The sequence below is a fragment of the Anser cygnoides genome, chromosome 6, assembly GCF_040182565.1.
Source record: "Anser cygnoides isolate HZ-2024a breed goose chromosome 6, Taihu_goose_T2T_genome, whole genome shotgun sequence".
NCBI classification, from domain to species: Eukaryota; Metazoa; Chordata; class Aves; order Anseriformes; family Anatidae; genus Anser; species Anser cygnoides.
The window spans coordinates 23,258,753-23,283,977 of NC_089878.1; the positions used below are offsets into that span (position 1 = coordinate 23,258,753).

The 25,225-nt window shown below is 38.6% G+C and overlaps 1 protein-coding gene and 1 long non-coding RNA gene across 14 annotated transcripts in view; one reads left to right on the top strand and one right to left on the bottom strand.

The window, feature by feature from the left end:
- Positions 1-759: 759 nt before the first annotated feature.
- LOC106029944 (uncharacterized) lies at positions 760-11,578 on the bottom strand. The gene is made up of 4 exons (XR_001203436.3): positions 11,446-11,578; positions 10,334-10,461; positions 2,222-2,290; positions 760-917 (listed from the first exon to the last, which is right to left on the bottom strand). It is a non-coding gene; the product is annotated as an uncharacterized lncRNA (long non-coding RNA).
- A 43-nt stretch (positions 11,579-11,621) lies between these two features.
- The window catches only part of GRB14 (growth factor receptor bound protein 14), a 66,272-nt gene continuing 52,668 nt past the window's right edge, over positions 11,622-25,225 (top strand). For 12 of the 13 annotated variants that reach the window (XR_010832450.1, XR_010832449.1, XR_010832452.1 and 9 more), the window contains exons 1-2: positions 12,172-12,442; positions 14,193-14,325. Coding sequence is in view for 6 of the 13 variants with exons in the window: in XM_066999753.1 (XP_066855854.1) it covers positions 12,354-12,442; positions 14,193-14,325 (222 nt within the window). In the remaining 7 variants the exon portion in view is untranslated. Of the gene's footprint in view, positions 11,759-12,171; positions 12,443-14,192; positions 14,326-25,225 lie in introns of those variants that run through there. The other variant, XM_066999762.1, reaches the window with a different exon arrangement.

The following is a 25,225-nucleotide window of genomic DNA, read 5'->3' on the forward strand; positions in this document are numbered from 1 at the left end:
ACGGGCATGCAGCACAGCTTTTATATGAGGCTTTTCTTTCTTTGATGTGGACTAACAGCTGTAGTTTTCCATGGCAAATAATGAAAGAAGGCTATTTTCTGTAGTGAATCACCTGCGGTATACACCTATCTTCTATACACGATCAGCAGTTTATGAGATGATTGTGTGTCATGGTTCTACATATCCAGCTGAACAGGACCTTGCTAAGTTGTATTTAATCACAGATGCAGTCATCTGATTCACAGATGATCTTTTCAACTAGACAGTGAACAAGAAGTTTAAAAACTTGAGGATATAATGTATTCATAGCTCAGCTTGTGGTAATAGTTGTTCATTAGTTTCAATTTACAATAATGATATTTCTTTAGCACCTAAAGTGTACCACCTTTATATATGAAATTTCAGTCCATTTTTCTGATAGGAATTTCTATTGTCTTTATTTCATGCACTAACAGCAATTATTCACCTTTTGAAATCCACTACCACCATACTATTTTTGATTAGGATCCTGTCCCACTATCTCTAAGGGAGGGAGCAGGGCAGGCCTGGAGACTGAAGCCAGGTTCAGCTAAGAGTCCAGATTACCAGACAGGTCCGTCGTGAGGGAGAAAAAGTCTGTGGTTCTAGGTCTGGATCCCCAGGACCAAGCAAAGGCACAGCTGTGGTGCAGCAAGAACTGTGCATTGCTCAAGTGGAGACAAAGTGCTAGAGCCTCCGCTTAAAAGCAGCTCCCCAGGAAGGAGCAGCCCTTACCACAGCCTCGCCACCAAGCTCTCTGAAGAGCTCATTCCAAGGTCACCAGCTGCAATAGGAGGACAGGGAGGATGTGCTCAGGGCCTCTATACCTCTATATGACTCTGAGTGGAAGGAGAACTAGCCAGATCAATGTGGTACTTGAGATATGTTAGAGTTCATTCCTGAAAAAAAAAAAACATTTTGCTAGCAGATGTACATCACACCTAGTATGCAAAAAAAAAAAAAAAAAAGAAAAGTAAAAAAGAGGGAGCTATTGGCATGTTACTAACATTGCTGTGGTTTTCTCATCCCCCTTCACTCCCATCCACCACCAAATGAATGTGGAAGGCAATCTGGCCATAATTTGTACTCCCTCTTCCCTTTTCTAAAATAATAATCTCATTGTAGTGAATCACTTTACTGAAGGTTTCAGTAAAGCATCAGGTGAGTGAAGACCATGTAGTTGCACAAGCACTTTTGCCTAGAAATACAGCCAGCTGTCCAGAAATCTGGAACAGGGAGAATGACTTTTGTTCAAATATTCTTTCTAGTCTGGTTTGCAATTAAACATTTTTTTTTCCTGAAATATTTTTGCTGATTCATTATTAACTTACTTTGTATTTCAATGTTAAAGTGAAGTATGTTTCTTTAACTCTCTTTAAATGAACTACCTTCGTGGTGGTATTTTAAATGAGTCTTTTGATGCCTTCTTAATGGTACATTAAAACTTAATGAATGCTGAGTAACAGTAGAATCCCTATGGAAGCACATATGGTATCTACATTAATAGTGAATGAATGCATAACGATCAGTAAAATTTCTGTGATTTCCACATGAATCAACAGTGATGAGCCACTTAGTGTTGCACTCAATTACATCATGTTTAATTTATGTAGCATTGTTTGGACATTATGTTTAAAATGTCTTTAGTAAATCATTGAGACTCTAATTGAGCCTCCATTCCAGTGACAAATTGCATCGTAAACATTAAATTCAGTTTTTTACACAACAATTAATTTATGTTGAAGCCTGCCTGCAAAGGGTCAACAATTTGATATATTCTCACTATTACTCTCTGAAAAATTGAATCCTAATATGAAAACAAGTTACAGTACCTGTTAAATTATTTCTCTTCCCTTAGTTATGCCGCAGACGGACACTGGAAAAGCATTAATTCCCTGAACTCTGGAAACAGTGGCAATACCTCAACTGCTCTATATGACTGCTGCCAAGCAGTTCTGAAGGCCTTCCAGGTCAGAATGCCTTGTCCGCGTCCGTGCAGCAGACTCAGAAGAGTTGTGTATGCCTGCCTCACCACGGTGCCATACCACCTCTTGTTTATAGGGGAGGCCCTTCTAGCACATCCATGGCTCACTTGTAGCACATGTAGAGCACAACAGGGTGGACCAAGAGCTTGTGAAGTGTCTTTCACAGTAACTGTTGCCACAACAGATTTTGCAGTGAGACGGGGCAGAGACTTACTTACCAGAGGATACTATGTGAGACTCCATCTTTCCACACTGGTTCCATATTAAGACTAGGGATAAGCAGGTATCTGACAACAGAAAAACAAGTAAATCTGCTTTGTCAGGTGAAACTGTAAATAAAATACTCATACTTCAACTCTCCCTAGGTACAGTAAACCTCTGTTTGGCTTTCACTTTTTCCTGTCAGGTGCTTATAGCAAATATGTCTCAGAACACCATTTCAGAAGGTCTATGCATGAGCTGGCTTTGGAGATGGTCCAAGGCAGGTCTGTATGGATTCATTCACAGAGAAAGGTGGCCTGTTTTACTCAATCAGCTCTGTTAAATGGTGATCTGAAGGTGACTGATTTTTGGCAGAGAAGATAGCCTCTCCCACTACTCCAGAAAGGATCTGAGCTCTATTCTCTCAAGTTATTCCCTCTCACTGGCAGGTCAGGCCAGTAAGGTCTTATCAAGAGCCTTTGTGTCTTTAACATTCTCCCTCAACTAGCTCATCAAGGTACAATAAGCTTCAGAGGTCTTGGCTTAGGGGAGTTTTTAGTACTAAATTGTTGTCTAGCCTTGCTGTCTCAACAAGAAGGATTAGGAGAGAGAACAAGGTTTGGAGACATACTCCTATCAGCTATTAACAAATAAATCCATCACTGTATTTTTAGCTTCTGTAAATTTTCTGCGCTAGCTGCTAGCACTAGGCACTGCATCCAGTTGCTTTAGTTTATAGAGGATTTACCATCTGTGAGTATACAAAGCTATCATTTTAATCTGCTGTTCTTTTTGATCTACTGTGAGATTATCTGATAACTGGAAGGGCATCTAACAAACAGCTGACCAACAACTTTGTTAGAAGATGTGTAGACAAAGAACTTGATAATGATCATAACAATAACTGCTCTCATTTCTCTGGATTGCTGAAAAATGCAAATTCAGACCTTTAATAATTGCAGCTCAGGCTTTCATTTCTGACAGCAAAGTGAGAGAGAGAAAAAAAAAATCTTTCCATCCTAAGAAGCTGTAAAAGAGGCTATCAGCTTCTTTAATATACATATATATATATATATAATTCACTTCATTCTTGTTAGAAGAATTTAATAAATCAAGTATAAGAGGAAAAAACACTTATGGAGAACCTTTTCATTTTGCTTTAAAAAGTCTTTTTTTCATTTATGTTGATCATTTTAATGATTCTAATCTCATGATTCAGGATTTCTACGCTGTGTTAATTTAATTCAGCTTTAATTTGAATTGAATATAATACTGGCTAGTTGGTTAGCTACAATGATAAAACACATGTACTGCTTAAACAGAGAGTGTTTGAAATATATAAAATAATCTGAAATACACTTCGATATATGTCTAATAGATTTTAGTGATGTAATTTTTTCTAATTTGTTATGTAGCTATGTATTTTTAGAGCCTCCTGTGTAAGAATATTTTTTAAAACTACATGTGATGAGATTATAATACCACTCTAGGCTTTGGAATAACACTAATATATGAAACAGTACAAGGAAATAATCTGATGTATGCCTTGAGCTACACGATGACTATACAAACATACTTCATGGCAAATTAGATTTCCTTGACTGGTGGTGTGGTTACAGTGATATAATTCATGTTTCATAACTCTGAAGAAATAATGAAGAGATTGTAACCAGAAATGTGTCAATTTGAATAAATTTATTATGAATTGCTTTGGTTTTAAAAGCTCTCAATATGTTATAATAGAAGCCTACGTTCTTGCTTGAGAGCCAGACAAACTATCTGTAGAAAATGGGTTTTAAACATCTTAACAAATCACTTAACGGTAGATTTTCCTTTCAAATAAACAAAAAGAGAAATGTTCTGAAGAGACTGTGCTAATAAAAGAAATGGGAATACACCTTTTAAAGCTGCTTTGAAAGTAGAATGTTTGGGAGTCTCGTATTTAGATGATGGCTTCTTACTCCACATGGAAAATCAAAATATTGTGAAAACTGTACATCCATTTTTGCCTCAATCTAAGCTGCAATGAAGCAAATCAGCCCATGCAAAAAAAAATTCAATTCACCAACTGCTGAACTGCAATTACATTTGTGCTGAATGCAGTATGCAATGGACTACTTCCAGCTACAGTGAAAAATTTCTCCCACTAAAACCACGCAGGTTTGCAGAATGTAAATTGGAATTCAGTTAAGGCACCATCTAACATGCACAGTTAGGCAAACGTGCAAAGTTAGGGCATTTCATGTGTCACCTTCAGTGACACAACCTGGCTTTAGTCTGATTTCTTGGTCAGAGGCTTAGTATTGGCTCTGACACGGCTTGACAACAGGCTAAAATTGACTTAAGGCCTTGATCAGAGCTGCCATAGCCATGGGACTCAAACATCCACAAACGCACTTCGTTGGTTCAAATTCGTTAAGAGTTTTGGTGGGTTGAATTTTTACCAGTAGGCTTTATGCCAGATCAGATACTGTCTGTCCTCCTACAGCTTGCGTAAAGTCAACATAGAAACATAAAGCCACTACAGATTCTTTATCATGCACTGTGGCTAATTTGACAGAAATGTGACTGTGTGCTTGTTCCTTATGAGGAATGGGTAGGTAATCTCGAGTGATCCAGTAGCACAGAAATCCAGCAGTAAGACAGAATACCAACTTCTGTGTCTAACATGGCTTTATAAAAACCCTGACTTATGAAAAGGGAACACATCAGTTCAATAGTTCTTCTTGGATGATACAATGAAAGTTCAAGAGGCTTAGGAGTCTGAAAACTACATTTCTATTGTTTCATAAAGTAAGTCCAAAGAACATTATAAACAAACAAAAAAACATGACTTGGTTTATCATCTTTGAATTCTCAAACAATGGACTGAGCTAAGTTCATGAAACTGATTGAGGACACTGAAGGTTGAATTTAAAAATGTTGAGTGGCTCTAATTTTCCTAATTTCAGATGTGATCTCAGTTTGCATGCCTGTTGCCCAAATGCTTCAGATACATCAGATGTTAATTTTCTTTGAAGTCAGGTGCAAATTATTTATGAACATGTTCAGTAGTGAGTTTTCTCATTTCCCTTCCCCCTCCAAGGGAAAATTCTGTAAGATTCTTTTGACTTACTAGAATTTAGAGGACCACTGAGTGAAACACTATTCTCTGGCATTATTTTGTACGTTATTATTCATGTCTTATGTAATGTCTCCTTCATAAATACACAAAAGTGGACCAGTAGGATGCCTATACTCAGTGTTTTGAAATTGTGCTATTTGTAACGGTAAAATTAGGACTATTAGGAAAAAATTGCTTTTAAAATGAAAGAAGAGTGGCTACTAAACAGCTGCAGCGCACAGCTTCAATAAACTTGAAAGCAAAGGAAAATGTACCTTTTTCCACAGCTCAATGGAGGATCACCTTTTAGACCAGATTTAAAGCTTATTGTCAGGAGTACTGAAGTATTAATATATTTTGCTTTTTTATTTTTAGAAACAAGAAAGCTTCATTATAGTTATACAGAAGGATGGCCTGATTGCTAGAGAACTAATTTTGGACTCACAGTTTGCATTCCTTGCTCAGCCACAAATTTCATTAGATCATGAGAAAGTCACGGAGCAAATTAATTGCATTGTCTAATTTTTAACAGCTACCTGAGATGCTTAAGTCAGACAGTTCACCCTAAGTTTCCAGTGTAGTCACAGGAAACCAAAAGGTCTTCTGGGATGGCTGTCAACACTAAAAGCCTTAGGTGCTTTCAGCTGATCTCTGGAGTCTTCTGTCTCTCTCCATGGAAGTTCTATGCCTCTGTGTTAAATGACCAAGCTGCCCTGCTAGAGTGTCTAAAGTCAGATGTTCTAAACGCCCATTTAGGGTTAATTTTTAAAGATATTCAGGCACATAAAGATGCAAACATTTACTCATCCGTATGAAGGGAATAAATACATTAAAATGTTAGGTGTACTGATGTTGTGATAATTAGGTTCATAGTAAGTGCTGAGATTGTCATTGTTAGATAGGGTTCCTGAATTACAGACATTTGCATTAATAACCTATTAATATAATAACTTCCAAGTAGTCAGCACAATGCTTTTAAAACATGAACAGTAGGTTGATTTTTTCAAAGGTTTATTGAATACTGCATTCCTTGAATATAGATTTCTTGGAAAAAACTCTTGAGATAGGGCAAATACTCTTTGTGTAAATCCTGTGGGATTAATTTATTCCAAGAGTACTAAATACCCTACCAGGCGATGTATTAAAATAGTGGCAGATATGTTATCCTACAGATGCAGTACCGTAGGAATTCCAGCTGGCCAGATAAGCATTTGTTTGTTTTACCTTCTGTCATTTGGGAGCAATGTAATTACTCCATCATTAAGATTCATCAAAGCTTTCCATTTCAGAGCCCGTTTTCAAGGCATTTTACATTGCACAAGCACAGGTAGGTTGATTTAGAAATTGCTTTGCTGCATCAGGGCTGGTGCAAATTTGAGGGCGCAAATCTAGGCTAAGTTATTTCAGCGATTTTGGAAGAGATAAATTCCTCCCCACATCACAAGTTATGTACACAATCACATTTAATTTTCTTACTATTCCCTGAATGAGAGAAAAACCTTCTTAGATCTAATGAAAGCTACCAAAATCCAATTTTACAATGCAGCATGTCTGAGGTTACTAGACTTTCATTTAGTTTCATAAAGTCATGCATGGTCTATTGTGAGCTGCATGTTACAGAAGCAAAGAAGAAACAATGTGAGTAAAATTCAGGCACTTAAATACAAATATCTGGTGAAATATTTAATGTCCAAGAATTTCTAAAACATACACACTGGGCTGTCATATACGACAGAGGATGAACAGGAAACCCATATCTTCCTAGGGCAAGGTAGAATAGGTATCTAAGTTGGTACTAGATCCCTGCATTTAGGTAAATGAATCACCGTACATATGTATTTTTTTCAAAATACAGAATTAATATTGTCTTTAAATTTATTATATCAACCTTGTTATTCTGATAACAAAAGTGAAATGCTATCTTACTTGAGGCTGACCAGATAGGTTGTTCCTTTTTGCCCCAAATAACTCCACATCTCCCCTCCTCATTCTGCATATCAGGAGATATGCTTTGTCTGGTACTAATGATACTAATGCTTCAGTGTCCTTGGCAGCAGCTCAGAAATGGCTGTGATTTAGAAGTAGTGTGGCTGTTTGTAAAAAGTCTCATTTTAGCTCTACATTCCTTTCGTTTTTTTTCTTTTTTTTTTTTTTTTTTTAATGCTTGCATTTTATTTCCCATTCTACAAAATGACTACTGTTAAAGGACCTTGAATCTGATTTCCAACAACTGACATTACAGACACTGAATTTCTACATTCTGGATAAACACAAAGAGTACAAGATAGCATAGTCGCCTGCACCCTTCACTTCATAGTAATTATATGTTTGTGTAAAATATTCTGAAGGTATATAAGGTCAGAAATTATGTTTTCTGTATAAGGCAAAGTTCTAGAAAAAGGGCTGTAAAAAGTATCAGCAATACTCTGCTGTTGTGAAATATCACTTTTTAAATTTTACTAAATATTCTGTTATTGACGTTTAAAGTTGTCCACTCTTCACAGTAGTTATTCCAGAGGTGCTAATGAAACATTAATTATCAAATGTTTACAAGAGATAATTAAGAACAGAGAAATGTATTCAAAGAAAAATGTTTCTTCCATTACAAAGCTATCAACACAAGCATTGGCATGGCTACATTGGTTTCCTGAGACTTGACTATTCACTTCCAGAAATAACCGTAGCAGTATATTATGCGGTTCATCCATCCACAACTACCCAGACTACATCTAGTCTAGCAGAGTTAGACCCTTTAGATGAAAACCTAGCCAATGTAATCCATACATATGTAATGTTCACCCTGTACTATTACAGTGCTCTCTTTTTAGAAAGGAACTTTATGCCCTAAAGAATTTCAAGGTTGGCCAGTGCAGGTCACATCACCTAATACACATTTTATTGTAGATGCTGCTGAATGATCGATATCATACAACCTCAGGCTGAGGAAGCAGAAGCCAGTATGTCATGTTGTCTGACCTGCATCTCACAGGTCCTACATGACACCCAGTCAACCCTATACCGAACCTAATTATTTGGTTTTAGCTACAAAGACCTCTTTCAGAAATCATAAGCTCTTGTTTTGATTTGATTGACTTGAAGGGTATCACTCTCAAAACCCTGCACTGAATTTAATTCTGTTCTTGTGTTACAGTTCAAGGGAAAATTCCAAAAGGGAGATGTTCTGGTCTGAGGACAAAGCTGTCACAGGGAATCACAGAACTTGCTATTGAAATAGCAAACACTCCTGTCAAAGACAGCAATAAAATCCACCCCTGTACTCAAGTTCCTTATGAAAGTACACTTAAGTGTTCCTGCCTTTCAATGGGGAAAAAAATCCCAAGCCCAAAGCAAACAACAAAACAGAGCACAAAGCTTCTTCTCAACAGTAAGAGCAGAAGAAGAAAATTAAGTTGGGGGAAGCACCACAGCATTACTGTGCTGTGGTTTGTGTAAGTACATGCAGAGGGAGTTTCAGATTAGGGTGAAGAGCAGCTTCTGGAAAATACTGAGACTGGTGGTACTGATTTAATCCCTTGGAACCTTTTCCCTATCTGCAGTCGAAGGTACACATTTCAACAATAATGCTAAACTTAACATTAAATGCACGCTGTAATAATAGGCAAAACTCCTACAAAACGTTCAACCACAGATAACTTTCAAAGAGTTATGCACTACTGCCAAGAAGTTAGATACTGATATCTCTGAGTGTTCATAGGATAAATTTGGCTCTCTTGAAGTACTGCCCAAGCAGATGGGCCAGTTTTCAAAGTTAAAAATGAGCTTTCAAAATGTTCAGGAATGAGGAACGATGCACAGTTCATAGTGTCGGGACCACAAACAAGAAAAGTTAGTTTGTGTTCAGTGTATTCTATATGCATCGATGTAACAGACACATAAATTACAAATTCAGATTTACATCTTGGGGAATGCCATTTTTTACTGGACAAAGTATTATTATTATTATTTTTAAGATGACCCTCTATATTACATTTGATGCAGTTCACATTAGGGTACTTGTAGAGGAAACTTTACATTGGGAAACAAGACTTGGGCCTGGTTATAGCCTTGCACTGGAATAACTAGCTAGTTCTGTTGCTCCAACCTAGCAGTTCAGTAGAAAGAATCCTTTCCTCTGCTACTGTTACTATGACAGAAGATGGTGTAAAAGTATGTTACTATTTCTCTTAGTGTAACCATCTTTAAGAAATGATAGTGAAACTTTCTAGGATCAGGCCACAAAAACAAATTCAAAATACCTTGATTAAAACAAGGGGGAATGTGTGGAAGGGTGAAATAAAAAATCCATATTTTTTAGAGATAATCACAGATAATTTGGATTTTTTAAACTTTCACTTTGTCAGTAATAACTGTGAAAGTTTATTCTAATTAAAGGCATAATTTTATCACATTAATCAAGTGCTGTAGTTCTAAATAGCACACAGGCTTTTGAGAACTGGAGAGCCTGATTTTCTGAAAGTGGGGTGCATACTGAATAGCTTGAATCTGTTGTGCTTTTTTTTTTTGATATGTAGTTTTTATTTTACTTGATAAACACCTGGATATGACTAGGGCTAACAGAAAATTAAAAAATTAAAAATTAAAAATTTTTAAAGAGAAAACAAATCTATTGAGTTGAGGATTGAAGAATGCCCAGAAATTTAGTTTTAGAGAAATTGTCTTAGAATGAGGGCTATTGTGCTGCAGAAGCAGAGTACGAAAGAGTAGGCAGCTTAGGTGCATTTATGATAAAAATGAAGTCAAGTCACACAGTTCAACTGTATTGTAAACAAGTATTTTGGTGTTGGGGCATAGCAAAAATCTGTGAGCCTTTTAATACCAACATTATTAATTGTCATCAAAGGTGACTGGGTTTGAACTTGTTCAAAGAAAAAGTTAAAAAAGGTTACTCTTGAACAGAGACTAGGTCAAATGCTCTCAGAAAACTCGTAGAGTTCAGGCACTGTTATTCTTACAATTGTTTGAAAGGAGAGAAACAGTAAGTCAGAAGAAACTTTCACATTCTCACCTATGCAATGTTTCCTGTTCTATTCTGGAGCAATCACTTAGATCTTTCTGTACCTCAGTGTTTTGATGACTGTATTTTCTTGTGCGGCACTATTCTCACAGAAAGCACTGGAAGCAGCAAGCATCAGACTATGAGAAGTAGAAAAATTAAAAATTTTAAAGTCATTTTTTTTTTCTTAAATTACTACATTCAAGTGAAATTATAATAGCATTACATCTTTGTTGATTTTTCCTTTTCTGCTGTCATGACTCATTGGAATTGTAGCAAAGTTATTTGGAAATGCAGAAGTATTTAATTTGTTTGTTAATATTCTAATTGTGTTTTTTTTATTTGCCTGCCATTTTAAACCAATTACATGACTAAGCCAAAGACGCAAAAACCTACCATGTATGTTAGGTTGCAGCTATGAAATAAGTTGCACTGACTGGGTGAAAAGTCAAAACATATTTTCTTTTCGTGGTTAAACTTTTAAAATGCTGATTAGTATCAGCATGGAATTGCCACCTGAAGGTTTTTATTTCTTCCTGAGCCCAGTTTTCTACCTATAACACACACACCAGTTGTCCTTTCTTCTATTCTTTTGAAGAAAGCGAAGTTTAACATGCCATGTATATATACACCAGTGAATCAGTTAGACAAAATTAGTCTGGCCTGTGCAAATGTATAAAAAGATAGCTGTTCGCAAGCAACAAACAAATCAAATCAATCATCCGACAGTGTAAAATTCCAGATATGTTTGCCAGTCCCTGTATATAAGAATTCTTAATCAACTCACGCTCACACTTTGGCTGACAGCATAACAGAGAATGAACTGTTTAGAAGACAAGGAATCCTTAGTTTCATTGAAAACAAATGTCCTGCAAAATCATCTGCAACTCAGCTAAAATGAAAACTGTGCGTATTGCTACTATTTTGGAAAAAAAAATCTTTCTCTGATTGAAAATTTTGGCGTGCGTGTGAGGATTTCTTCAGTGGGCTCAGGAAAACAGAAAAGCACATGTGTCCCCAGACATTCTGTATTCTCAGTTACTGCCTCTGAGGAAGCCGAATAAAATCAGGTTTCTCCATACAGCTGTTTCTGCCAGGCATTGGGCTAGGCTCAAGTTATTCACCTCTCCACCAGATCCAATGACTTCCGCACTTTTACCCCTTCTGCTCAGTGATGTGTAACTGCTCTTCAGACAGCGAGGGGGGATTTTTATTTGGTAACGGTATGACACTGGTATAAACAGCCGTGGAACCGGCACACAGGGCTGCGTGTACACACACCAGGGCAGGAGCCGTGCTCCTCAGCAGCACAGGCCGCAGCAGAGCAGGCTGAGGCCCAAGCTGCCCACGCTGCGCTCGCAGGAGCCGCGGCTCAACCCGCATCCTTGGCCCAGCTGGGCACCCAGCTTTCCCACAAGCTGCTTGCTTGGCACAAAGGTAACGCCTTTACTTCCCAGCTCTGTTCATCTTTTATTTCTGCAAGGCACAGGCACCAACTCCCGACCTCGCAGAAGCACCGGGCGGCTCAGTTAATGATTTGTGTGGTGCTGAGAAGACGGCCCGGGCCCGTCGGGCGGCGGTCACCGCGCGGGCAGCGGGGCGGGGAAGCCTCGGGCCGAGCCTCGCGGCGCTCTGGGAGCCGTTACGGCCGTTGGGGGCTGCCCGCCGGGGCGGCCTCCTCAGGAGCGGGGGCTCCCCATCCCCGCACCCTCCCCGACCCCCTGTCAGGCCCGTCCCGCCGCCCCCCGGGGCAGGTGCGCTCCCGGCCGGGCAGGTTCGAGGCGAGGCAGGCGGGACGGCACGGGTCGGTCCCCCCCCCCCCCCCCCACTCCCCGCCGCCCGCCCCCGCCGCCGCCCGCAGGCGTGTGCCGGGGAAGGCGCTCGGTGCCGCTCGCCGCCCGGGCGGCGCTTCCCCCCCCCACACCTCCCCGCCGCGTCCCCCCTCCTCCGCAACCGAGAGCAGCCTCCGCCCGGCAGCGCCGGGACCGCTCGCCGACGTGCCTGCCGCGCTGCCGGGACGGCGCCGCCGCCGATGGCCGCCCCGTTGCCCGCCGTGCCGCCCGGCCCCCGGGGCGAGGCGCGCTCCCCCGGCCGGCACCCACCGCCGCCGCCCCCCGACAGGTAAGACCGGGGTCCCAAGGGCGCCGCCAGCCCGGCCCCGGCCCCTGCCCGCTGCCGTCCGGGGGCTGGGGGTGCCTGCACCGGGCGGGGCGGAGAAGGGGGCGAAGCGGCGGCGGGGCGGTCCTGGCCCGGCCTTGCCCGGGGCTCGGGGAGTTGTTCGGCGGGGCTGAGCGGCACTGCCCGAGGGGCCGGCGCTGGGACACGCGGCGAGGGGAAAGTTAACGGCGGGCGGGAGGGCTCTGCGCTGGGCTGCCGGTCCCGAAACGTGCCCTGAAAAGTTGCTGGGTGGGATGATGGTGCCCCGGGAGGGGTTCGTGCGGCGCATCTGCTGCCGCGGGTGCGTCTCCCCCCGTCTCTTTCCCCTTTTTTATTTCTAAGCGGTTTCCCAGTTTGAGGCGAAGAGGGACGCCGCTGCCGATCCCGCCTCGCCAAGCCCACCCGAGCCGCTACTTCGCTGTCAGAGCGGCTTCCCCCGGCGCTGGGCAGAGCTGCCTCACCGCAGCGATGCTGCTGTCACTGCTGCTGCTGGGGATGTGCGCGCTGTGTTTGTTACCCCTGAGGCTAGTCTGAAAGCCATTGATCTTTATTTTTAGTCCGGGAAACTGCGAGCCAAATTTTATTTTATTTTATTTTTTTATGAAGCATCCGATCCGATCAAGTTTAGGAAATATTGAAATGCTGCATACACTATTTTTCACCCCTTCTTAATGCTGGGTATCACGTTAAAGGAATGTGCTGTGTGGGTTTCCAGAAAGAAAACCATCGTCAGTCCGCTTTGTTACCTTACCTTGATGGTTTTCCACACTTTTATACCAATTAGTATGAGAAATCTCAAACGACAATAATGAATGTAATAAAGTTAAACATTAAGCTTGGAGTCATCAACTCACACATGTAGAGAAATCTCATTATGCGCTGGCAGAGTCAAATACCTGGGGTGCTTTGGGTGCTGCTCCCCAAGTGAAATCAAGTAGAAAAAGTGCTCTTTGATATTTGCCGTGTGAGAAAACCATGCAGGGTAATGTGCCCAGCATTTTAGCCAACCGTGTTATTAATGCAGCACTTTAAACCAGTGCTTAACGGAGCTCTTCAGCAAGTACAGCAGCGATTAGCTTCCAAACTCTTGCAAGTGCTGCTTGGTGATATTTACGACACAGATATATTTAAGTCACCTGAAACTACTGAGACATTTATTTTGTGATGGAGCTATGGAGATTCAGATACAAAAGTAATTGAAGATGGAAATGAGTATACGCTCATTTGCTTTGCACTATTTTGTCTTGTCAATCACTTCGACTCCTGATCCTGGGGAAAAAAAAAAAAGTTTCAATTTGTTCAATATATAGTTGTGATGTACTTGGGAAGTATTCCTGAGAAGTTGCATGCGTCTGCTGTTGTAATATTTGTACATAGGGAATGGCATGAACACAGGGACAACAAAATATTTACTAATGTCCTGAGGAGCCAATATAAATATATCCATGCTCGTAGTCTGCAAAGACTTACACATATTAAAACAACTTTATATTCAGAGCTGAGTACTTGGATTGCTTTCAAGTAGAGTTAAGCACTATATGTTAATAGATTCAGCCTACTGATTAAAAAATAACTGCACAAAAAAGCTAATTACTGCAACGAGAAAATATCGTGGCATTAGTGCCTTAGTATGGCATGCACTGTAGTTGGTTACTGTAATTTTAACAGCATTTTTTGTAATTATCTCTTTTTATTATGTATTCTGTTGAAATAGGAGAACAAAGAAAGATGACAGTGTTTTGGAGATCCCATCAATTCCAAATCCTTTTCCTGAGCTGTGTTGCTCTCCGTTCGCATCCGTTTTGTCAGCCAGTCTGTTGCCCAAGGCAACTTCAAGAAAAAAACAGGTAAGATTTTTAAATTATTATTTGACAAATACTAAATTGGTTTCATGAAGGCTTGAAGAAAACCCAAGTTACCTATTAAAATATTTTTCTAATAAGGGTGTTCCATATTTCTGTAATTTGGTGAAATTTTCCCTGGAGATCATCAGTGCTTGTAGGCAATGAGGTTTCGGAATCTGTGTCTTAAGACATGACTATTCTTACACAGAGTCTAAATTGGACTGTACAGATTTTTTGGATGAAGCCGAACCATGGGCAGGCAATACTTTACATCCTTAAATATGAAGTTAATTTCTTTCCTCCTCCCTACCTCCAACTATTGTCATCAGTTCTATGGCATGGAGGGCTTTAACAATCACTGATCAGCTCCTTTTTTCTGGATGTCTAATTTTGCAAGGATAATGGAATAAAAAAGAAACTGAAGGGGAAGGAACAAATGCTGTGTACGTGGCTATATTTTGTATCTATGTGCATAGTTGATGTTATACGTGTGTCTCTATATATGTGTGTGTATATTGTGTGTGTGTGTGTGTGTAGTTGATGTTATACATCTGTATATATATGTCTTGATGATGTTACTATATTTCTATAAATACCTTAAAATGTCAGCCAAGGGAAGTTCTGAGTGGGCAAACACACCTGGTGGTGCTCTTAGTTCTGTTTGCAAGCAGTGTATTTGTTTTCCTGAGCAGGGATAGAGGATAGAGTTTCCAATTAATGGAGATTACTGGTGTTGAAGATCTCTTTCGCTCCTTAGAAGCTTACCTGTTCCTTTTTTTCTTTTTTTGAGACTGAAGAGAAGTCTGACAAGGAACACTTGCGAGATTAAGGGTGCTACTTCCTTCACATTCTCTTTTTTTTGGTGGTCTGCAAGATCTCTGTCTTAACAGCTTTAGGAGCGATATTGGAGGTGTAAGAACTTTTACTGATGTTGCTAATTCAGTTTTTAAATTTGCATCAAGAAATGGTGTGGAAGTTGAAGTTTCTTGTAATTGTATTAACCTTTCTGAAGCTGACCAGCCATGTCTGTTTCTGTGCACCTGCTGGGAAGAATAGATGCCAGAGACTTTACTAGGAAATTTCTGGGTGGACACCTTAATGGGAAACATTTTCTTATTTTTCCCTCCCATCTCTTGTGAAAATCATGTATGTGTCTGGGAAACTCCACTGATTCAATCTTGTCATATATTGTATGTTTTCTAAAAATAGCTGTGGTGTCTTTCTGACTATTTGTATCACTTTTAATTCTTTCCTACAACAGCAATGCTAATTTGAAGTATTTCTGGTCATTTATATGTAAGCACTGCAAATGCAATGGGGTAAAATCATGTTAGTTTCATGCCTATGCACTGACAGTCTTTCTGCAGAGGCAAGAAAACCACCAAACTGGTAACATTATCTTTCAGAACATAAGGACTAGGAGTCACATTTTAAAAATTAGTTCAAATAACTCTTGTTGCTAGCTTAAATTGCACTCATTGTGGTAGTCTTCATGCTTGCAACTGGAAAGTAGATTTCCCAAGCACGATTTAACACTGAAAGTTCAACTGGCTGCTTTTGGGGCCTGTCATGTTTAAAATTACTGACTGGCATGATCAGTTAAGCCAGCTAAATGTAAGCTTTAGTCTCTGAGAAACTGAAGTTCATGGCTTCACTGACTTCACTTCTGTTTTTTCAGACGGGCTCTTGTTATACCTTTTGTGACAGTTTTTTCTTGCAGTCCTTTAATTTCTTCCGTTTTACCTTTGAAGAATGTAGTACTCTCTGGTAAAAGCAGGATCAGGAAACATTGGTTTACTTGCCAAAGCAAGTTAAAATAATAGTAGTGTCTACAGAGGGCCTGATCCATTTTCCAGAGTGCAGAAAAATAGAGAGGAGTCTTCATATTTGCCGGAGGCATTTTAACAAGACCATAGTTTTCGTCACAAAGCCTTTTACCTAGGTATCTGTGTATGGCCACTGCTGGAGAAATGGTACTTGGCTACGCAGACCTTTTGTCAGACATGGCACGGCTATTCTTTTGTTATTAATCTGAAGTTATCAAAGGTTATGACCAAATGGCAAGTATTGAGTTAAACTTGTATCTCTGAAATTCAGGTTGACGTCTTCTAATATCTTTGTGAAATTACTTAGCTATGAAAAGGAGAGGGAGTGGATGCTAAGCAGGTGTGCAAAGAGGAGGAGCAAGCTGTGGCCTTGACTTCCCATAGTTAGCTGTGGGGGCTGTGCTTGGAAATGTGGTATTTCCACATCATGTTCTGGGTTAGCCTACACGGCTCCTTCTGCATATACCTAATCACTATACAAACCCCTAACTGAATATAGCCCTGAAGGTCATGGATATTACTATTGCAGTGTGATAATTTCCTAACTCTTAAGAGAAACGAGAGGAACCAGGTACACTTAAGCACTCTTTTTCTTCTTCTCTTTTTTTTTTTTTTTTTTTTTGTATACAGCATTGACAGCTGCCAGAATAATTTCTGCTCTCTCTGTGATGATCTACATATGTTTTCAATAATTCTTTTAGATTGCTTTCTTTCTGATTTAGTTTCTTCGTCTGCTGTGTTTTTAATTTCAGGTATAATAAAGAGAAATTACAGAGTGAATTTCTACTTATGTCTAATAGGTAACTATTATCAAAATATGTGTTTCAAAAAGAAAAAAAAGAATTCATGCCTCTTTTGTCTTATTTTTATCTCCAGAAAAGATTTTATATTTCCAGGGAAAAAAGAAGTTGTCAGAAATATCTCTGTGACATTACCACTCTCGTATTCATAACACCTGTGACATCTGAAAGGCTGAAGTTCTTAAATATCTCTCTTTTTCTGAGTAGATTATTAATGTTATTTAGAACTCTTGTTTTTCTAAACTGATGTTCTTACTGTCTTTTCACGATCTTTTATCATAAATGAACATGCTGCTTGAACAGCATATCTGTTTGTGGAACAAACAGCAAATTGTTAAAAAAAGCACATAGCGGAATGGTGAATTGCCTCTATGTTTGGGTAGTAGGAAATCTTTGTGTCCGAACATTACTTGGTCTGCCTCAAAAACACAGCTGTTGGTCTCATTCTTCCTCCTGCTGTTTGGAATAATTTTGTGTTATATCCTCACAGACTCATAATCCTAACGTGTTAGCAGTAGTGAGAACAAGCTTACTTCAAGAGGCAACCTTGAATTTTTATTTATTTATTTTTTTTTAATTTAAAAAAAAGGGAGAGGGGAATGACAGGGTTCAAAAATAAGCAGTAATAGCACAGAGTCAGTATAGTGACAAATTTTATTCTCCTGGAGAGAGAAACGGGAGCCAGGAGAATGGAAAGAATGTCTGCATTGACCATGCTGAGGCAGGCAGACTTGTTCCTCAGCTGACCTGTTCTCAATGGAGCATTTCATGGAGGTGGTACCATGGAGCTGATCACACCCGTGTTTGGGAAGGAGAACTTTGAGATGCAGTGTGAATGGGAGTGGGATTATGGGATTAATATCTTTGTCCTTAAGGGAGTAATCTGGAGATGAAATCAACAGCTGAATGTATAGTTGGCAAGACCACTTTGTGGATTGTGAAATCTACTCTGTATGAAACCATCAAGTTTGGTGTCCCTGCAAGAAATGTAGGAGGGGATTGGGTGCTTTTGATATGAATAGTGTCATAGATGCTCACATAAACTAAATGTTATGTTCAGGGTGGAAGACTTTTATTTGAAAACGCAAAAAAAAACCAACATCTGGCTTTCCCCTCATGCCCAATGCAACGCGGTCAACTCGGTACATGGTGGGAAATGTTGCCTTTCATGACACTGGATTAGGTGTTTTCTGTTATTATGTGGAGTATGTGAGCTCACATATGGAAATCTAATTGTGTCTTGGAGTCTGTGTTCTCTAAGAACTGGCAAGGAACTGAACATGTAAAACATGTGCATTAGCTGTCTTAATTTTCAAAATGAATAACTCATCCTTTTGTCTCTAATTAAGATCAAAATGGATATTACTAGGGAAAAATGTTACTTGTAAAAAAATATATAATTTTCTGTTCATTAGTATACTTCCAGCTTTCTTCGGTCAAATGAACTAAAACCATGTTACTATAGTTATGAAAGCTTTCTTTTTAAGTCTTTCTGAAAACAAAGCCTGAATCATTTGCACTGGAGTGACAGTTCTTGCCCTGCTCAAGGATAAGCCAAAAAGTGTTTCATCACAAAAGTAGTTCAAGGTAATTAGTGCCTTGTTTCTTTAAGTTCAATTAGAAGTGCAAAAATAAAACTCAAGTGAATCTCAAGGTGAGGAACACTCAATTCTTTGGTATAATATCTTGCCTCTTTTGTCTTTCTTGATGTTCTAAACAAGTAGATATTTTTATCATTTAGAATCCAAATATACTCCCACAATGTTCCTTCTTGGAAATCAATTATATAAAAAACCTCAAATACATATTTGATTGTAGTGAAACGTCACTTCCCTTTTTGCATTACAAAGATTTTCATGTGAAGCTCTTTGGAAAAGAAGAACTGAGGGGAACTTCATGGCAAGGAAAATATGTTTCTTTAAATGTGTGCTATTCTAAGTTTTTGATTTATATTGAGCTTTGACTGTTGTAATTCGAGTACCATTTTTTTTATGGTTGTAATTTAGGGTCTTTTAGTGTACCCTCTTGAAACCTTATCCTTGAAAAATTTACAGATAATTCTGTTAACAGATGTAAATTGCTAAGTATCTGTTACTTAAACTTTTTAATGACAGATTTTTTTTGGCTAAAATACCTGTTTCCTATTGACTTTTGAACAATACAAAAACACAAACAATTTCATTGATATGTATTAATTCGTGAATGTCCAAGCAAGTACTTGCTGATAAGTTAATCTGGAGTATATCATTTATAATATCGGCTAACTTTGGTGTTCATTTAATGCTTTTAGAATTTATTTTGGAAGTCAGAATAAATTTTTATTTTCTGTTTTTTATACTATGGTAAAACATTCTGGGTAAATAAATGAGTGCTTACTAGTATAATTATGTTGGTATGTACAAACTGTGTTGGCAAGGTCTAATTTGTGCTTGTGCTTCCTCACAGTAGCCATTTTCAACTTCCATTTTCAAATTTTGAAGGACAGGAGCTTTCTCATGGTTGTTTTCCATACTCTTTGAGCTGTCAAGTGAATAATTCTTTTGTTTGTTCTTACAATGCAAAGTGTGCTTTAACATCTTATGTGTGTTTTGGGCAGTTGAAGGAAAAAAACCCATCCTGTTAGGATGGGGAGACAAAGTGGTGAGCCATTTGCATCTCTTCTCAGTCAATTCCACTTACCTTGTCTGTGCACGGTACTGTGTCTGAACACCCTAAATTTATTAGTTCTGGAAGATCATGCCTTAGGCACCCATCATTACTTTTATATATTTGGTTTCAAATGCTTGTATTAGATGTAAGGAGGTCTGGAAACCTTCGTTTAAATAGCATTACTCCAGGATTTGCACTATTTTTAACTGCCTTAGGGTTGAAATATCTTTTCCAACCAAAGATTAATTAGTTAAATTTACTCTATAATTCCAGTCTGTCTGTTTCTTTCTGGACTTCTTTCCAGGCTGGAGAGCATTGCACATATCCACTGTTACCAGTTCTTAATCTTTTTTCCTTCCAGCTCCTAAACATATATCTGTTCCTGCTATGTCTTCCCCTTAAATTACACAAAAGACTTTCAGTTTGAGAGGCACAAGGGAAGAGGAAAAGTCTTTCCAACCAATTTACAGATTAGCAGAAAAAAGATTCTGCACAGAACCAACTTAAAGAGCTCAAGGTTTTTATCTGAAGTCTCTAATAGGAGACTTGATTCAGTAGGACATTTTTTGTTTTTTGCAATGACTTAGCTGGAGGTTTTTGCTCTAGTTTCCATACTCTGTTCTTTGTTTGAATGGCTGTTCCCTCTCACCAAAGAAGGATTTATTGCTATTACATTAGGTTAAAATTACTTAGAGCCTTATTACAACTTGCTGTTTTAATGCACGCACCCTATATGCTTTGACCAGTCATCTCAAAACGGTGGCAGAAAGTCACAGATTTATATAAGCAAGAATCAGGAGGCAGAGTTGAAAAATTTCTTATTTTAGCAATAAAGAATGTTGCCTGGTTTATATTCAGGTGGCATAGCATAAGCTGTCTGAAACATCACCTTGGCAAAACTTCAGAATAATCCCATGTTTAAGTCTTGTCTTTTTCTTTTTGTATTTTATCTTCTTTCTGTTGGTTCATTCATTATTGTATCTTTCTTATGGAGAAAAGAAATTGCTTTCTGTCAGACTTCATATCAACCGTCAATGTTATTACAAATTAACCTTGTACTTTGTTACTGTCCAAAAACAACCCAAGCAAAGACTCCAAACATTCTAACTTTACAAAAATAACGTCTTCCCCCCTCCACTCCCCTCCCATTTCTAATGAACAAGCAAACAAGGTCACTCTAACTTTGCTGGTTACTAGGGTATTGCTCCTACCCCTTTAATTCACTTATATCAGGCGAAAGTCAGCCTTAAATTTTCCCCTATTTGTAGCTTGATGAAACAAAAGAATCATCAGCACTGTCAGAGGTTTTGGTCTTCTTTTTTCCAGTGTTTGTCAGATTTGAATGATTTTGATCATTCTTTTGATTTTGATTATTTTGGGCTTCATCTGCCTGAAAGTCAAAACTGAAATTTCTTATCTTTTCTGGTAGGACTGTTTTCTCAGTACAAGAAACTGCCTCTTCTACCCCATCCAGAAAGTCGTATTTGGAATAAGAAACTTCTGGTAGATTGCAATAGATCTAATTTGTTGTGTAGAAAACCTCTGCAAATTTGTAAACTCTGGTTCTCCAAAACTTTATGCTTTGGTATTCATCTCCTGAATTCTGAGTTCACTACCTGGTGCTGTGGTCCCATGATCTCTCTAAAGAACCATGTAATCACAAGGTCACTGAAGCAGGCAACGATGAAAACAGTCTCTATTTCTTTGAATATAGAAGAGACTTGCCAGTTAAGGCCCGCTGAAGCTGCAGGGAACTTCTGCTTTAACATTGCTGAATTACTTCTGATAACTTAGTTTTATTGACTTTGGCTTTAAAAGATGAAACTCTGACTGTTCAGCAGCCTGAACCCTCGTAATTTTCAGGAGGGAAGGAGATGTGGTAGATGCTAAGACTGTTCTTTCTCATAAGCATTCCCGGGAATGGGTACATTTATGTGAAGTTAGACTGGAGAACTGAGATGGTTAGGTCATTCTGTATCAGCTCTGTACCTTTCATGGACAGATACATGATTAAATATGTATTTTCTAGGCAGATATTTTTCCTGGTGACTTCTCATTGGTGGCATTGTCAGTAAGTGATACCATTGGGTGGGGGATGCAAGAATTCAGTTAAAAAACAGAAAGCTAATGACATCTCCCCTTTATGGAGCACTGTCTGAGCTGTCTTTCAATCCAAACAGATAAACATTCCCATCTGAGTTCAAGACATTCATAATTTTGTACCATCTATTCTAGATTATGATTAAGATGCATATTGAAAAATTATGTGGTTTGCTGTTTAAAGGCCTGACTTCTGTTGTTTTTTGAAGCAATACTATTCCCAAAGTATTGAGAAATTTTCTATTCCCCAAAAGATTGTTTTTAAAATCTTAAAAGACTTAAACACCAATGTTTTTAAACTGAAATTGTAAACATGTATGCTTATGTCTGCATTTGTGTGAGAGCTCCATAGATCATTTTCTCTTTTTATTGCCACAGCAGTTTCCATTTTCAAGATGAAAATAAGACTGTCTCATGTGCTTTTGTGTTTCTTTTATTTTTCCTTCATTTTTTTTCCACTTGGTTTTGTCATCTTGCCTTATAAAACCTCTGTGGTCCTGTTCTGATCTGCAGTCGTCATCTCATTGACTAGTATTGTAAACACCTGCTGGATTTTGTGTACAAATTAAGGCTGGTGAAGGGTCTAGAGAACAAATCTTATGGGGAGCAGCTGAGGGAATTCAGCTGTTTAGCCTAGAGAAGAGGAGGCTTGGGGAGACCCTATTGTAAAACTACCTCAAAGGAGGTTGTAGCTAGGTGGGTATCTGTCTCTTCTCCCAAGCAACAAGTAATAGAACAAGAGGAAATGGCCTCACGTTGAGCAGGCTTAGGTTGGATATTAGGAAAAAATTCTTCATTGAAAGGGTTGTGCAGCATTGGAACAGGCGGCCCGGGGAACTGGGTTGAGTCACCATCCCTGGAGATATTCAAAAGGTGTAGCTGTGGTGCTTAGGGATATGGTTTAGTGGTAGATTTGGCAGTGCTAGGTTAATGGTTGGACTTCATGATTTTGGAGGTGTTCTCCAACCTAAATGATTCTGTGATTTCATATTCTGCTAATTTTATAATGCAAACAGTTTAACAGTTACATAGTATTGAATGAGATGAGAGTTGGCAGTGATGAATGGTTAAATTACCTGAAAAGCGACAGGTTTGGTGAAGCTGGCAACTCAGATGTTTCTTATTGAGTAATCATGTGATCACTGTCAGGTTTATACCTTTCACCTCCTTTGAATTAGAAGCTTTGCAACAGCTGGAGAAAGCACTATGTAGTTTACCATAAATTTTACTATACAGAAACTAACGTAAGATGATAAAAATACTTGTATTTAAACGTACTAAAACGTTGTCATCTCCTAGTGTTGGGGTATTAACTGAAGAGTGGAGCTCAAACTCAGATTAATTTCTGTTAGGAATGGTTAGTATGGTTCTTAACATAACTTTGGATTGTTGCAGTTAAGATGTTCGGAGAGTTATTTGTTCAAATTAGAACTTGAGAACTACGGAGAACAAAGTGAGGAGTATCACCATTACACAATTCTGTGTGTAAATGTTGCTACAATACAAATAATTTAAATTTTGAGTACACAAAATGTACCTTCACATAAACATCAATGTTAAACCTGGTTAGTTTTCACCAGGTGGAATTAACTTCGTATTGCATATTAGTCTTAAATATTTGTGATCAGTAAAATGATTTTCTATTCATTATACATGTGTATCTTCCTGTCAGTTATTTTCAACAGATTACTGAAGTCTTGCTTGTTCTGCGATGTGATAACTCTAGAGCCACTAGTACAGTATTTATTTTGTTTTGTTTTTCCAAATTTTTGCTTTATGATCTTCTTACTCTTTGCAGTGGTAATTTTTATGTATGCGATGCCATAAAAAAAAAATCAGGTAAAATCCTGTAATGATAAGTGGGAGATGACAGTTGACCACTGGCCATATTCTCCTTGTTTGTCTTGAACTTGTTTAAAGCTGTTACTTCTGAGGGAATTAATTCCTTTATGACTGCCTTCAATTTGGGAATGAAGATAAAGGGAAATCTTCAAGACAGCATACTTAAGTATGCCTCTCATGTTAGAGTCCTGATGGGAGTCACCTCAAATGGGAAGATTAAAAAAAAAATGCTAATCAGGCCAAAGAAAATTTTTCAAGAAGGGCAGTTGTGGGAGGAGGAATTAAAAGGGAGAAGAAATTAGACCTCTGCTCCAATAACAGCATGAACTTTCTTTTCTCCTGCTTCAGTCGCAGAACATTCATTTGCAGCTAATCAGCTCATATTTTAGCCCAATAGCATTCATGATATTTAATACTTAAATCTCAAGAGAGAAATGTAGATCGGTTATCTTAGAGGTGTGCCTGTGCTTCTAATTAGTGTACTGATGGATTGTTCCTGCCTATTCTGGTAGGTATGCATATGCTGCACTCTGGTATGTCTCTCTGTTTGCTTCTTAAGTTAATACATCCACAAAAAAACAAGATATAGTAGATTGCCTTGTGATCAGAATTGGATTTTTTCAACAAGTGCATTCTTGGGCTATAAATAGTCTTTTTATAACTTATGTTATGATAACTCCTGTTACTGATTACATTAAGGCCTCGAGTTTGTGAGCAGCTGCAGGCACTTGATAATGACACAGAAATGGCATCAAATGTTGAGAAAACAGGCTGGAAGTTTGTTCACTAGAATTCACTGCTATATAGTGAGGGGAAGCTTGTACAATGTGTGGGTTTTCTTATGACTTAGTTGACAGAACTTTGTTATCAGTATGCGTTTTAATTTGTTTTGAACTTATTGATTGCAGAAATAGGTAGCTGAAAAGCTTTGCAAAAACTGTTTGTGTAGCAAGGGTTTCACAAGTTTGTAAGAATTTATGAGGATGGAAAAGTGCATTATGCTCTTTGATACTGTGAAATTTAGAGCTGCATTAATGAATAGTGTTCAGCTTTTTGCCATTGTTCTTAAAATGTGAACATTTCCATAATCACAAATTATGGAGCTAAATAATGTGGTAAGAGGAGATTTTTATTTTTTTTCCAAGCTGGTATGATCATTGTTATTAGGCTTTCTCCAACGTAATTGAGCCCCACCCTGAGTAGGATGTTGTAGCATTATGACACAGGAGTATGCTGCTCCATTTTGGTAGGTAAACAGGATGGATCCTCACGTCATTTCTCTCTAGTACAATTATTACTTGTTAGGTCTAAAGGAAAACTGTACATATCCTGATTTTCAAACTTTAACTTTGTTTCCTTATCTTTAATTTTTGACTGTTTGAACTTTAATATTTATGTCTGATTGTTCTCATTAAGCTATATTTCTGAAGGTGTCTTTTTTTTTTTATAATTTGGAATTTTTTCAAACTATGGGGTTTTTGTGTTTGTATGTGTGTGACAGGAAGTAACAGTTGTCTAGTTTCAGGTTATGGTGGTAAGCTGTTTTACTTCTTTAGGGTTGTGTTAAGATTTGTGAGATGTTCATTTTCTAGGTAGAAACTGAATCCATCAGTTAGGGTCGACCTGGGAGAGAGCAAGGTAATTTGGACTTCTCAGGGAAAAAACAATGCTTTATAGAGCTTAAGA